General features: G+C 44.7%; 1 protein-coding gene across 2 annotated transcripts; it reads left to right on the top strand.

Moving 5' to 3' along the window:
• Nucleotides 1-2,260: 2,260 nt before the first annotated feature.
• Nucleotides 2,261-13,151, top strand: CUTA (Nitrogen regulatory PII-like, alpha/beta). 2 transcript variants are annotated; one of them, XM_086818869.1, is made up of 6 exons: nucleotides 2,261-2,410; nucleotides 2,632-2,761; nucleotides 3,023-3,085; nucleotides 12,320-12,351; nucleotides 12,442-12,536; nucleotides 12,658-13,151. In XM_086818869.1, exons 1-6 carry the CDS (start codon nucleotides 2,276-2,278, stop codon nucleotides 12,740-12,742), a joined length of 540 nt encoding a protein of 179 aa, XP_086674995.1. In that variant the 5' UTR covers nucleotides 2,261-2,275; the 3' UTR covers nucleotides 12,743-13,151. The 2 variants fall into 2 exon arrangements, with proteins under 2 accessions (XP_086674995.1, XP_086674987.1); XM_086818861.1 differs by having other exon boundaries at nucleotides 2,277-2,450.
• The last annotated feature ends 260 nt before the right edge of the window (nucleotides 13,152-13,411 follow it).

Raw genomic sequence — 13,411 nt, 5'->3', positions numbered from 1 at the left:
AGAATTTTGTTTGGAAATTGTATTTGTATGTGAAACCTGTTTTTTAAAGATTGTTTTATGTCAAGAATGCTGGGGGAAGCATTTTGACTATCTTATGGAATGAGGTCGTGGGGACCTAAGTGGAAAATGTCGCAACAGCTGACAGAGAATCAAAGAAGGACGTCTCGCGGGCAAGATCGGCCGAGGTCTTGACCGCCCGGTTAAAATGGTGAGCTTCCAGTACAGTGGATGAGGGACCAAGGAAGCGGCCTATGAGTGAAGCGCTAGGTCACTTGCGAAGGAGCCTAGAGGGTGCTGACCATATGGTGCTCGGGCTCTGGGTCACCCAGGATACCCACGCGTGCGACGAGGAAGAAAATGAGTTGGAGTTGTTTTCTGAATACGGGCATGGATCTGGTTGATTGGACTTACTGGACGGATGAGTTCATGGCTCTTTTGATAAATGGATCTTGTTGGTTAATTAAGCTGATCTTCATAGGAGAGTCCATATGGATTTTATAAGATTATACTCCTAGGTACTATGGGCTAGGAACTATTGAAAAGGCCCCTGAGTGAGCAGGTGGTGAGCGATCTGGTTGCCGATGATGCCATAGGTACGCTGAGGAAGGAATGATTGGAATTTGGATTTTATGGTTGAAAAGTGAAAAAAGTTGGAATTGGATCCTGGAACTGGAATACTGAGGATTATGATGGAAACACTGTGGTTTTATTGCACTGCTGTTTTGGAAATAGTTGAGTCTTTCGGGTTCGGTTTTGGAAGAACCGAGGGATTAGTCTCTTGTCCAGACATTCGTGGGCGAGGCCCCGAGTGGGAAGCTGTGCCATGCGCGAGAGGTTGCTACTTCCGCTGCTAGCACTCCGAAATTCGACGTGCAGAATGGGCAGGGATCTCACACCTTCTAAGGGTTAGCCATGGTATATAAAGTTAAAAAGTATAGACACTATTTATTGGCTAATAAGTTCACCTTCTTTGTGGATCATGAAGCTTTGTTGTATCTTGTCAACAAACCTTGCATGATTGGGGAAATTACCCATTGGTTCTGCTATTGATGGAATGTGACTTTATTGTTACAATATGGAAACGTTCACCAACATGTATTGGCATATCAAATGTCAAGAAGTCTAACAGAGAATCTGCCACCACTGGTGTTAATGATGAATTGCCAGATATTACGCTATTTAAATTAGATCTCGTATTGGTATTGAGTGAAGAGATCTCCAAATATCTTGCCTATGGATTCCCATAGGACAAGCTATTGAACAAGGATAAGATGTGCTAGCTTATTAAGTTGGTAGCACCTTACTAATTGGTAACAGGTCACCTTACTAATTGGTAACATGTCAACTATATAAGCTAGGCAAAGATCATGTGCTTAGATAGTGTGTCAGGGAGGATGAGGTCCTGACCATTTTAGAAGAGGCTCATAGTGGGATCACTAGTGGACATTTTACAAGTAAAGTAACTACACGAAAGATCTTGCAAGAGGGGTTATGTGCATAGACAGTGTGTCAGGGAGGACAAGTTCCTAACCATTTTGGAAGAGGCTCATAGTGGGATCACTGGTGGACATTTTGTGGTGCCCAGCTTAAGCGCAACATGAGGATAGCAGTGAAAGAATGCCTTTCGGAGAACAGTCTAGCTAAGAGGTTAATTGAGTTGGAAAAGCTCGATGAAACTATAGTTGTTGCTCTCCATGGGATGGTTAGATTTTGCTTCAACTTATGCCACAATGGCACCCTGCTCTCGCAATTGAGGTGGCATAGTTTCATTCGATGCATCACCACGTAATCACGTCATGGATGTCCTACAAAAAGAATTACTTCTAGCCTCAAAGGTTCCATTGAGCAAATGATACTTCCATTTTCTCACAAGAAGGCAAGTGTGAGTTGCAAATGGTGGGGTTTTGAAACTAGGACCCATAAGACATGAACAAATGCTCTAACCAGCTGGGCTATACCCATTTACCAATGAAAAGAGGAGTCAATTTAGTGACAAGGTTGCCAATGCACAGTGTGAACTATAGGGGTGATATGCTGGAAAAGAAGTCCTCTTTTGTCTAAACTAAGCCTTATGAATGGCATATGATGCATAAGGGTCTCGCATGTAATCGAGACAAACTGTCATCTCCATTCAGCTTGATATGATGTCATGGGGCATCATGGGTAGTAGGATTCCATGGTTGTAATTAATAAATGTTGTCGTCTTAATAGTCTTAGTATGAATATGAGCATCATGGATATAGTAGGATTACATTAGTAATGTTGTAATTAATAAATGCTGTCGTCTCAATATGAGAATCCCTTCACCTTTATGTTGGGTTTTGATGGTTACGGGAGCAAGTTTGATGCTGTTGATGGGGGCAAGGCTTCACACGCTACCAGCCTCATCCATACTTGCTTGTACACAAAGGTGCCTACCTCCGCAGCGATCCCCCCTCTCCCACTCCCAAGTATGCATCTCCATCTTCTGGTCTTCACAGTTCAAGATTTTTTTTCATGATATCCTTCTCTGCTTTTCTGCAATACCTAAATGTGCTTTGGTCTAAGGTTATGCTTGAAGTTTGCGATTTCGTCTTGGTTTGCTATGATGCGGCACGCGCAAGATGCTTTCTGTTGCCTTTGTGCTGGCAGGTCTACAAGAAGGTAGCATCTCTGCATACAAACTTTTCCATTTCGACATCCCAAGCTATAGCTATGGCTGCAGAGAACCAAGGGACTGGCAACATTGTGGTGTATGTCACCGTGCCAAACAAAGACGCAGGTATGAGGGTTTTCTTTTTTGAGTTGTTTTTCCCGAAAGACTTTCTTGACATTTGAAAAATGGTAACAAGTTAAACAAGAGTTAGGGGTTTTTTTGCTTAAAGATTCTCAGATTAGTTGGTAGTAGGCTTTCTTTAGATTTTTTTAAAATAAAACTAGAAAAAAATAAGACATGGTTAAAATAAAAAAGATTAGGGTTTCTTCGAATATATTTGCGTAAAATTCTAGATTAAATGGCCAGATTTGTTGCTTTATTTTACAGGTAAGGATCTGGCAAACAGCATCGTCAATGCAAGGCTTGCTGCTTGTGTCAACCAGGTGCCAGGTAAAAAGCTATTTATTCTGAGCCTTGATACTTCAAGCTCAAAGCTGTCCACAATCTTTATGTCGGCTACTTGGCTTAGTTTATGCATGCACAACACTAGTTTGAGAGCTAGGTGGAGTTAGCAGGGAGGGCGGTCCAAGAGTTTTACCACAACTAAAGAGCCCACAGTCATCTGGCCGTTGGGGTATGTGCAGTAGGTTATTAGTCCCTTCTTCTAGTGAAAGGTGATCAACAATTGGACCGGGTGCCACAAAAATCATCCTTTATCTTCTCTTTAAGCTTTGAGGAGTTCTCCTTGCGGAGTAGTGTGTTTTATCAACAGAGCCATTTCAGGGAAAATTGTAAGAATGATAATAAGTTTGGATGATGCCTTAAAATTCTACGCTAGCAATGATGAGAATATTCTCTATGCTCATGCAAATGCAAGCATCAGCATGAGATGAATGCATGCTCAAGTTATAGCTTGAGCGGCAAGATGAAGATGAGCATCAATTTCTAGTAGCAGAATGAAGCTTGGATTTAAGCCTCTTAACAAGTGTACAGTCATTATCGCCCGTCAAGCCATAGTTGCATTCCGTACCCATTCTCATTCGATGAGTACCTTCAATACTTTCCGTACCACTCCATACGTACCATACCTCGTACGGATAAGGTCTTCGTACCAAATATGAGGTTCAATGTGCAACACTTATTTGGCAGGTTTTTTAATTATTTTAGTTAGTGGTCATTGCTCAGTAGCTAATAGATTAGTTTTCATTCAGTATTACCATTGTCTCAGCAGCTAATAGATTAGTTTTCATTCAGTATTACCATTGTCTTTCATGCTATTTTTGTATGCATGCTAGATATTTCTTATTTCACACACACACACCACACACACACACATATATGGTAAAAAATGTGAAGGTACTTAAAGTACTTATCGTGATGCGTACTTTACGTACTTGTACCGCACACGTACCATACCGCACCGTACCTAAAGTACTCAACCACTATGCGTCAAGCAAACTCAAGAGTCTTCGGCTCTTGATTCCATCGGTACTTCTTAACATGGACTGAGAATCTTGTCTTCTCGTCACTTGAGTGGGGAAGCATGTGTGGTGGGAGGTGGAATGGTGCAGAGACCTACCAAAGCTCTTACAAGCATTGTCAACTATTTCGATGGACGTTCAAGACAGCTTGAAAGTATTTCAGCCGTTGGGGATTGGTGTTCCAAATCGAAGATTCAGACATGTCGATCGAGGTGTGGATGATCTAGATTCAGACAGAGTATTAACTCCAAAATTCATGTGTGGTCATGCATCAGGCCGTAAGATACTGTATCACGGGTATTGAGGCCATGTAGAGTGTAGATTAGGTGAGAGAGACCATTGTGAACCCTATTCTTTATAGGGACAGGGTCGTTGAGTGATCTTACAGTTAGGGATGCATTAAGGTAGAGTAGGTGCATGCCGATGATGAAAGATTTCAGTGCTAAGAGCCAAGTATGGATAGCAGATTTGGCGCAAGAGAAATCAACAACTTTAGGCAATGAAAAGTGGTTCTAAATGCCTTAGAAATGTGCTAGAAAAGTGCATCCCCTCTTTTATCTGCCTGGGCCAAGGGATGGGGTTTGAAGTGTGAGACTAAGGGGATTCTTTTATGGATGAAAGTGGGAAAACTAGAGCCAGCCGATTGCAACTAGCTTCCTTAAAAAATATATTGAGCATTCCTTGAAAATAGATGTTGAGTTGCAAGCTGGGGTATACAAGAAGGAACTTTTGGCAATCGTTGAGGCCTTTAAATGTTTCTTTATGGTTGGGAGTTTGTCATGTGCATTGATCATCAGGCTTTATTCCATCATATTCAGCCAACAGCATTCAGGCGCATCAGATTTCAGCCTTGCATTCATCTCAGCCCTATGCGTTTTGTGTTGGGGTAAAGGCATTATGCCCACCCTATAGTGTGTACAAGCCCATAAGTTTTATAGTACATAGTACACTTAGTACTTTTAATGTACTAAGTGCACTATGTGTACTAGAGCAAAATATACATGTGTGATAGGGGAGTCACACACTCATATACTTGAGTTGACTTATCCCCACATGTCCCTCTCTCTCTCCCTTCTTCTCTGTGTGTGTCTCCCACATGAAACTCTAACTCTCTACAGCTGAGCTTTAGAGCTCATTCAACTGGTATCAGAGCCTGCAGGTGAGGATTGGTGTGTTGCTTCTGCTGAAGCTTCAAGGCACGATTGGAGCTGTTGATCCCTGTCGTCGGCGAGATTTGAAGCCTCTCCTCCTTTTGGCCCACATTCTCCATCGCGTCCAGTCGACCAGGCCGTCGAGACAACAGAAGCTGCTACGCAGGCCGTTGAGAACGCTGGGGTCGGCACGCAGACTGTGGAAGAGCTGCTGGATAAACACGTGGTAGCGGGCAGCAGCAAGAAGCCGGCGAGCGAGGAGGAAGGGCAGCGGCGCCTCACCAGCACGCGCAGGGAGGCCCTCGCTCTCTACAGGGAGATACTGCGCGCCACCCTCTTCTTCTTGTGGCCCAACGAACAGGGCGTGCTGTGGAGGGATGTGCTGCGGGCCAACACGCGCAAGGAGTTGACAAAGAGTTTGCCTCCAGAGCGGTTTGCTCATCGCAGACACTTGATGGGCATTGGATGAGGCCAGTTTTAGCCTTGATATGGCCTTGTATATTATCATGTACATGCTGATTTTTTCTTTTCCTTCATTTAAGGGCACTTTGCCTTTAAGTGGGAGGTTGTTGGGGTAAAGGCATTATGCCCACCCTATAGTGTGTACAAGCCCATAAGTTTTATAGTACATAGTACACTTAGTACTTTTAATGTATTAAGTGCACTATGTGTACTAGAGCAAAATATACATGTGTGATAGGGGAGTCACACACTCATATACTTGAGTTGACTTATCCCCACATGTCCCTCTCTCTCTCCCTTCTTCTCTGTGTGTGTCTCCCACATGAAACTCTCTACAGCTGAGCTTTAGAGCTCATTCATTTTGGAGAAGCGTGTCATCCTATAGCTAGAGGAGCATCAACGCTTGTGCATTCAGCCCTCCATCAGCAAACGCAGCAGTTCTCAGCATTCAGCCATCAGTAAACCTTGTGTTTTCTGCATCCATATAGTTTTCAGCATTCATCTTATCATCGTTTTGCTCCAGCCACTTGGTGAAGGTAAAACGCAGCATTCATATTCATTTATAGCATTCATACTCAGTGTAGAACTGTCCCAGACAACCCCTCTCTCAACCCTAGCTTGGTATCCCTCCCTCATTCCATTGGGAAGAGTGCATAGGCTCGAGATTGGACATCTTTGGTGTTTCTAGTATCTACAGCAGTGTACAGTTCACCCCAACACTTGGTCTTTAGAGGTCTTGCGTTTGACTTATCGTCAGTCCCTTTAAAGATAATAAAGCAAATACTATCTCAGTAATGGGATAGGCGGCCCTTCAATGGGTGATTCGGGACCCCATACGGTGTACAGTTCTCATCTCTCTCTCTCATCTCTCTCTAAAGTTTGAAGTCTTAAAGTGGATTGCTAAACTCGCGAAACTCAGGATACAGAAGACGGTGTGAGCATTTGTGTGACAGGATCCTCCAATACGAATACTTCCGTTGCATGTTATATTGGTATCAAATTCAGCTTATCCACACATACCATATCCTAGCGTGAGGGCATCCTTGGATGGTCAGATTGTGTTCCGGCACGACCATCGACTTCAGCATCATGTCTACAGAGGAGAGTACCCATCAGTTGGAAGAAGTCTCCCCCCAAGGAGACCTTGCTCTTCCTACTACAGCAAACACCATAGCTCGTCTTAGAGCTCAGAACGAGCTGCTCATGGAGCATCTCCAACTCTTGGAGGCAACAGCAGCACGTCCTCCTTTGTCTTCAGCAGTCCTCGACTACATCTCCCTCTTCTTTTAGATGGAACAACAAAGAAGAGAAGACGAGGCGAGACGGAGAGAAGAAAAAGCAGAAGTAGAAGCAAGAAAACAACAAGAAAAAGCAGAAAGACGGGACTATGAGGAAGCCCAACGCAGGATCGGCGAAGATCAGCGTGGGGCTGAACTCGTCGCTTGGGAGCACCAACGAGAGCTCGATCGAGAACGTATGTTACTCGAGTACCAAAGGAAAAAGAAGGCCATTCATCTTAGATACGAGCACCTCTCTTCAGCATTCCGTGCCTTAGGTGTCACCAGCCAGTAGTCTGCAGCATCAACTACCATCATTCGTAGTCAAGCAAATTTTAGTAAGTATGATGGTAAGTGATCATTTAGCAATTAATCAGTTTATTCATCAATTTACTGCACATTTTCCATTAGCTAGGATCACAGATCCTTAGGATAGAGTCCACGTAGCGGCTTCCCATCTTACTGGTGAGGCAGTGACTTGGTGGCAGCATTGGTCTAATCTTTATATAGACCAGACCACAGGTGTCACAACTTTTAGCTGGGATACATTTGTCCATGACTTGAAGACCAGATTCCTTCCGTCCCAGTACATGACCGGTCTGGCAAATGAGTTCTATGGACTTAGACAGAACGGATCCCCAGTGCTTCAGTTTTTTGGCAAGGTTATTACTTTAGCACAGCAGTTAGGGCTATCTGCGCAGGCCAAGATGGAGCAATTCATTCGTGGATTGAATCCTAACATTCGGTTCACAGTTTGTAACTTTGAACCCAGTACATATAACCGGGCTTTGACTCGCTCAGAATGAAGAAATGAAGATGAATGGAGGCAAGCCCAAGCAATCATCCCAGTCCAGTACCAAACCCCAGCAGGAGCAAGCCACTGCACAGCCAGGGAAAGGTAATGCATCTTCTAAAGATGCTAAGGACGGCAGTAATAGCTCCAGTTCAGGGGGTAAAAAAGATAAGAATCTAAGCCTAAGAAAACTCCCGATGAAAAGGCTAAAGCAGGCATTACTAGAGGTTATCTTTCTCCAGAGGAGCAAAAGAAGTATCAAGCAAAAAACAGATGTTTTTTCTGTCATACCATTGGGCATGGTCTCCGCACCCACATATCTCAATGGGCACAGCAGTTTTCTTTTCAGGTTCAAAAGGCCTCATTCTAGCGAGATTTCATCGTCTCTCCTCTTTTGGGATGTGACATGGTCTTAGGAATCTAGTGGTTTTGTCAGTATGAACCTATTCCCAATTGGGGGTAGGACACCTTTATTATCTCTAAAGGTTTTCCTGAGCCTGTCATGATTCGGGGGGATAGGAGCATTTTTGGCATTCCTATGATTTCTCATCTCTAGGCCCGACAAACTATCCGCACCGCCGCATTGTCCTCCGTCGAACAGTAAAGAAGCAAGATGTCACTAGCCAAGATCTTCTCACGAACAAAGTGATATTGTATCTCTATGTGCTTGGTCCGGGCATGGAAGACCGGGTTTCGAGCAATAGTGATACAGCTCTGGTTATTGCATTGGATGACCGTGGGCTCCTCCTGTGGAAACCCAATCTCGCCAAGCAACTTCTGCAGCCACACAACCTCGCAAGCAGCACCACAAGTAGCCCGATACTCTGTCTTTATAGACGACAAGGCAATAGTTGGCTGCCTCTTGTTGCTCCATGAAAAAGCTCCTGAGCCGAGGGTAAAACTCTAGCATGATGTAGATCTCCTCATGTCTGGATCTCCTCCCCAATTTGAGTCACTCCAGCCTTGGAGTCAGACTCGGTCCTTCGTTTCACCTCCAATGTCGTAGAAGAGTCCAAGATCCTTCGTACCCTGCAGATACTGCAAGATCCGTAGTCTTGCGTCCCAATGAGACTTCAAAGGCTTTTGCATGAACGAGCTCAACAGCCCTACAGGAAAGCTCAAGTCCAATTTGGTGTTCAACAACCAAATCAATGAACCAACTAGCTTCCGGTACAGAGAGGCATCAACGGGCTCACTAGGATCTTCACTGTAAGCTTTGTGTTCGGGTCCATCGATGACGTGATAGGCTTGCGGTTCTCCATCCCAAAGGCCTCAAGCAACTCATGGACATACCGCTGCTGAGAGACAAAGAACCCCCTCTGGTTCTGCCAGATCTCCAATTTCAAGAAGAAGTGGAGTAAACCTAAATCAATTATCTCAAACTCCTTTGACAAGGTAGCCTTCGTCATTGCAATGTGCTCCACATGACCGCTAGTGAGAATGAGGTCATCCACATAAAGGATGATCAATGTGACTATGTCGCGTTCCCGAAAGAGATACTAGTTGGGATCTACAACTGATCTCTGAAATCTAGTCCGTAGAAAGAAGGAATCAATCTTCTGATTCCAAGCCTTGGGAGCTTGCTGAAGACCATACAAGGCCTTCCGCAACCTGTAAACCATTCCCTTTAATCCTGGAACTCAAAGCCAAGAGGCTGCTCAACATACACCTCCTCCTGCAAGTCACCATTAAGGAATGCGGATTTCACATCCATCTCATCTATGGGACACCGTTGAGAAGGAGGAGGGGGCAAGAACGGTCCGAATTGTGGTCATCCTCACTGTTGGTGCAAAGGTATCCTCATGGTGGATGCCAAGCCGCTGAGCATAACCCTTAGCCACAAGTCTGGCTTTGTGTTTGTCCACTGATCCATCTGACGGAATACTTGGTGTTAAAGACCCACTTGACACCAATGACTGACCGTTTTGACGGCCTCGGAACCAATTCCCAAGTTTTATTCTTCTCTATGGTATCCAGTTCCACCTGCATGGCTTTCCTGCAAGTATCCTTTGCAAGGGCTTCCTTTATGGAAGTGGGCTCTTTGTCTCGCATGATACGAGACATCAAAGCATAGTTTACCTGTAAGAGCTCTGCTGAATGACTTTTGTCACGAACTCTATGCAATCTTCGAGGTCTGTCCTCTGTGGTCCACTCGGAGGAAAGCTCCGTAACACCTGACTCCCGAAGGGTGTCTAACAACCACCTGGGTACTTGAACAGAACGCGGAGCCTCCTGCTGTTGTTGCAGGGCTCATCTCCAGCCGCGGACTAAACCTCCTCAACTGATTGAGGCTGTCCAGCTGGAACAATCGAATGGGAAGCATCATCAGACTCATCTGGGTCTCCAAGAAGTGGCGGCTCATCAACAGTGGAAGCTGGACCATGCTCATCAAAAACCACATCTTTGCTAACGACAACCTCGTTCCGCTCCGGGTCATACAACTTGCATCCTTTGGAAAGAGAGTTTTATCCCACAAAGACAAGCTTTTGGGACTTCGAGTCAAGCTTTCCCCTCCGCTTCTTTGGAATGTGAACATATGCATCACTCCCAAACACACGGAAATGGGAGACATTTGGTTTCCTGCCAAAATAAGCCTCAAAGGGAGTCTTGTTCGGTACTGAAGTCGTCGGAGATCGGTTGAGGATATGGACAGTCGTAGCCACCGCCTCTCCCCAAAGTGGACGAGGAAGATCACGATGCTCCAACATTGTCCTCACCATCTCCACCACAGTCCGGTTCTTACACTCAACTACTCCATTCTCTGAAGGTGAACGCGTATTGGCTAGCTCCTGCTTGATGCCATGTTCCGCACAAAACCGCACAAACACACAGAAATGGGAGACATTTGGTTTCTTGCCAAAATAAGCCTCAAAGGGAGTCTTGTTCGGTACTGTAGTCGTCGAAGATCAATTGAGGATATGGACAGTCGTAGCCACCGCCTCTCCCCAAAGTGGACGAGGAAGATCACAACATTGTCCTCGCCATCTCCACCATAGTCCGGTTCTTACGCTCAACTACTCCATTCTCTGAAGGTGAACCTGTATTGGCTAGCTCCCGCTTGATGCCATGTTCTGCACAAAACCGCACAAACGCATTGAAAGAAAACTCTCCTCCTTTGTTAGCCCGAAGAGTCGTTATCTGCAAGCCAGATTCTTTCTCCACCATCACATGCCACTCCTTGAACTGAGCAAAAGCTTGGTCCTTATGGGAAAGGAAATAAACCCAAGTGAATCTGCTACAATCATCAATAAGCATCATAAAATACAAAGAACCTCCCAAGGATGGCGTCTGCATAGGTCCACACAAGTTAGTGTGTACCAACTCCAAAGGTTGCAAAGCCTGCTTCGGAAAAGATTCCTTGTGCTGCTTAACCACGAATGCAAGAACTACAGTTTCCCTGCTTCCTACTCACATCTGGCAAGCCAACCACCATCTGGTCCTGGAAAGCTCGCTGCAGCGCATCCACATTCAAGTGGCTAAACCAAAAGTGCCACAAAGTCACCAATATGACAGCTTGTAAGAGAGGAGAGTGCTGAGAGTTTGTATATACCGTTCTCCACTCCGCCTTCCCAAACAACCTGGCCTGTTTCTCTGTCCCTTAGAGCAACAGAATGCTCCTAAAACTCCACCCGAAAGCCAGTCTTGCGAACCTCATGCACTGACAACAGATGAAAACCAAGTGCGGGGACGTAGTAAAGAACACGATAGGAATGCTTCCCCCCTCTGCCATTGGGGAATGATCTCCATCCTACCCTCACTATGAATTGGTATGGTGGAATTGTCGCCAATGAAAATGCGACCTGACTACCGTTTAAGATCCTGTAAAGCTGAAGACCAGTCGGGTAGCGACGCTCAGTCGACCAGCAAAAGAAGACAGTTGACAGCCCTCCACACCTCAGAAAAAGATGGGAAAAATACATGGAAGTGAGGATTAATGGGGAAACACCAAAAACGGGCAGGCACACCCACAATAGAGGCCCTTGTGTAGTGTACAGACAGGAGATGACTTCTAACAGTAACACCCAACAGCTGTTCGGCCTGTCAGCGGGGATCCAGATTCCAAACGGATATGTTCCTCTAATTTAGCCCTTGCCATTTTCACATGCCCAGCACCTGGCCGGGCCTTTGGGCGCCTGGCTGTGTCTGCCTGGGGGCTGTAAAACCTGCCTTAGAGAATTGTACACAGTTGTTCATGCCGAAGTCTGCCCCTTCACTGCTGTGCAATGAGTGCCCCATCTGCACTTAGCTTGTTATTTTCATAGGCTGGTGCCTCAAGGATTTGGAAACTTCCATAGGGATGCACCTAGTCTATCATAGTGAAGTACAGGTTAAGTGCATGGTAAAGTGATCGTGACTGGTGTCTAGCAAGAGGGCATCAATATTTGGACTGAATGCCTTTGATGCACGAATCCCCAACTTTTTCCTTTAATGATTTAAGTGATGCCTGAAGGTGCGAGGAAAGTAGTTTTGCAACCCTTTAGTGATGATTACTTTTGACCATGCATGTGTTTGCTGTTCAGGGGTGGAGTCAACATATTGGTGGCAAGGGAAGGTACCATATTCAATATAGAAAAAACGAGTGTTGTATTTTTATGTTCAAGGTGTTGAAACTGACATTCTATGGGCATGTGGATGAGAACAGGTGGAGACCGACTCTGAAGTGCTTTTGATCATCAAGACCAGGGAATCCCTCTTAAAAGCGTTGACTCAACATGTCATAGAAAATCATAAATATGAGTAAGGCCTAAACTTCCAAGTTGCATTGTCAATATTGGTTGTCTTTCTGTGAGAGTATTACATGGCTCGAAAAGCAATTTGATGTTTCAGTACGTTGACTGGTGGTTTATTTATGTTTTAGCGTGCCAGAGGTGGTTGCCTTGCCAATTATTGGTGGCAACCCAGCATATCTTAAATGGCTTGAAGACAACACAAAAGCTGATTAAGTGGCAACTTCATCTTTAAGCATTAGCGCTTCGTAAGTCTCATTGAGGTGTGGGTGAATTTAGGGATCAAAGCTGGTTTCTTGATACTTTCAAGAGCTGGATGCAATGGTTTTGCCATAGGAGCCAATGGCAATAGTAAGCTCAGATTCAAGTCATAGAATTTCCTAGTTAATTTATATCTTCAATATAGGTTGTGCAGCTTGGCTTGTGTGTGTGTGCCTGCCTGTGCATGTGTGCATGCATGCGTGGTTTTGTGTGCATGGGCGTGCCTGAATTTCTCCAATGTTGTAAAGAGAGTCAAGTGGTGTCTGTATATGAAGTAAGGAGAAAGGCAAGTGGTTTCTGTTTGAGAAAGACATTAAAAAGTATTGGGCTAAGCAAATTTATTTCATGCTTTGAAGTGCTTATGTTAATCCTCAATTGATCCATCCTTTCGTTCTGCATGTGTCATAGGGGGAAACATCCAAGTGAGTCGACTTGATAATTTTTTCGTATCTGGTCCTCACATTGAATTTTTCTTTTCATTTTCAATTAGAAGTATCCATACATCTTCAAAAAAAAATTAAACATCACATTTGAGGTCAATTTATGTCATCGAATCACGGGTTAGAAGAACTTGTTGCTCACCCAATAGCAACACAACAAAAAAAGGATAGACATCTTGCCATA

This window comes from Cibotium barometz, chromosome 2, assembly GCF_041138505.1.
Source record: "Cibotium barometz isolate CiBa-2024 chromosome 2, ASM4113850v1, whole genome shotgun sequence".
Classification (NCBI taxonomy): domain Eukaryota; kingdom Viridiplantae; phylum Streptophyta; class Polypodiopsida; order Cyatheales; family Cibotiaceae; genus Cibotium; species Cibotium barometz.
This window is presented reverse-complemented; position numbering and strand designations above follow the sequence as displayed.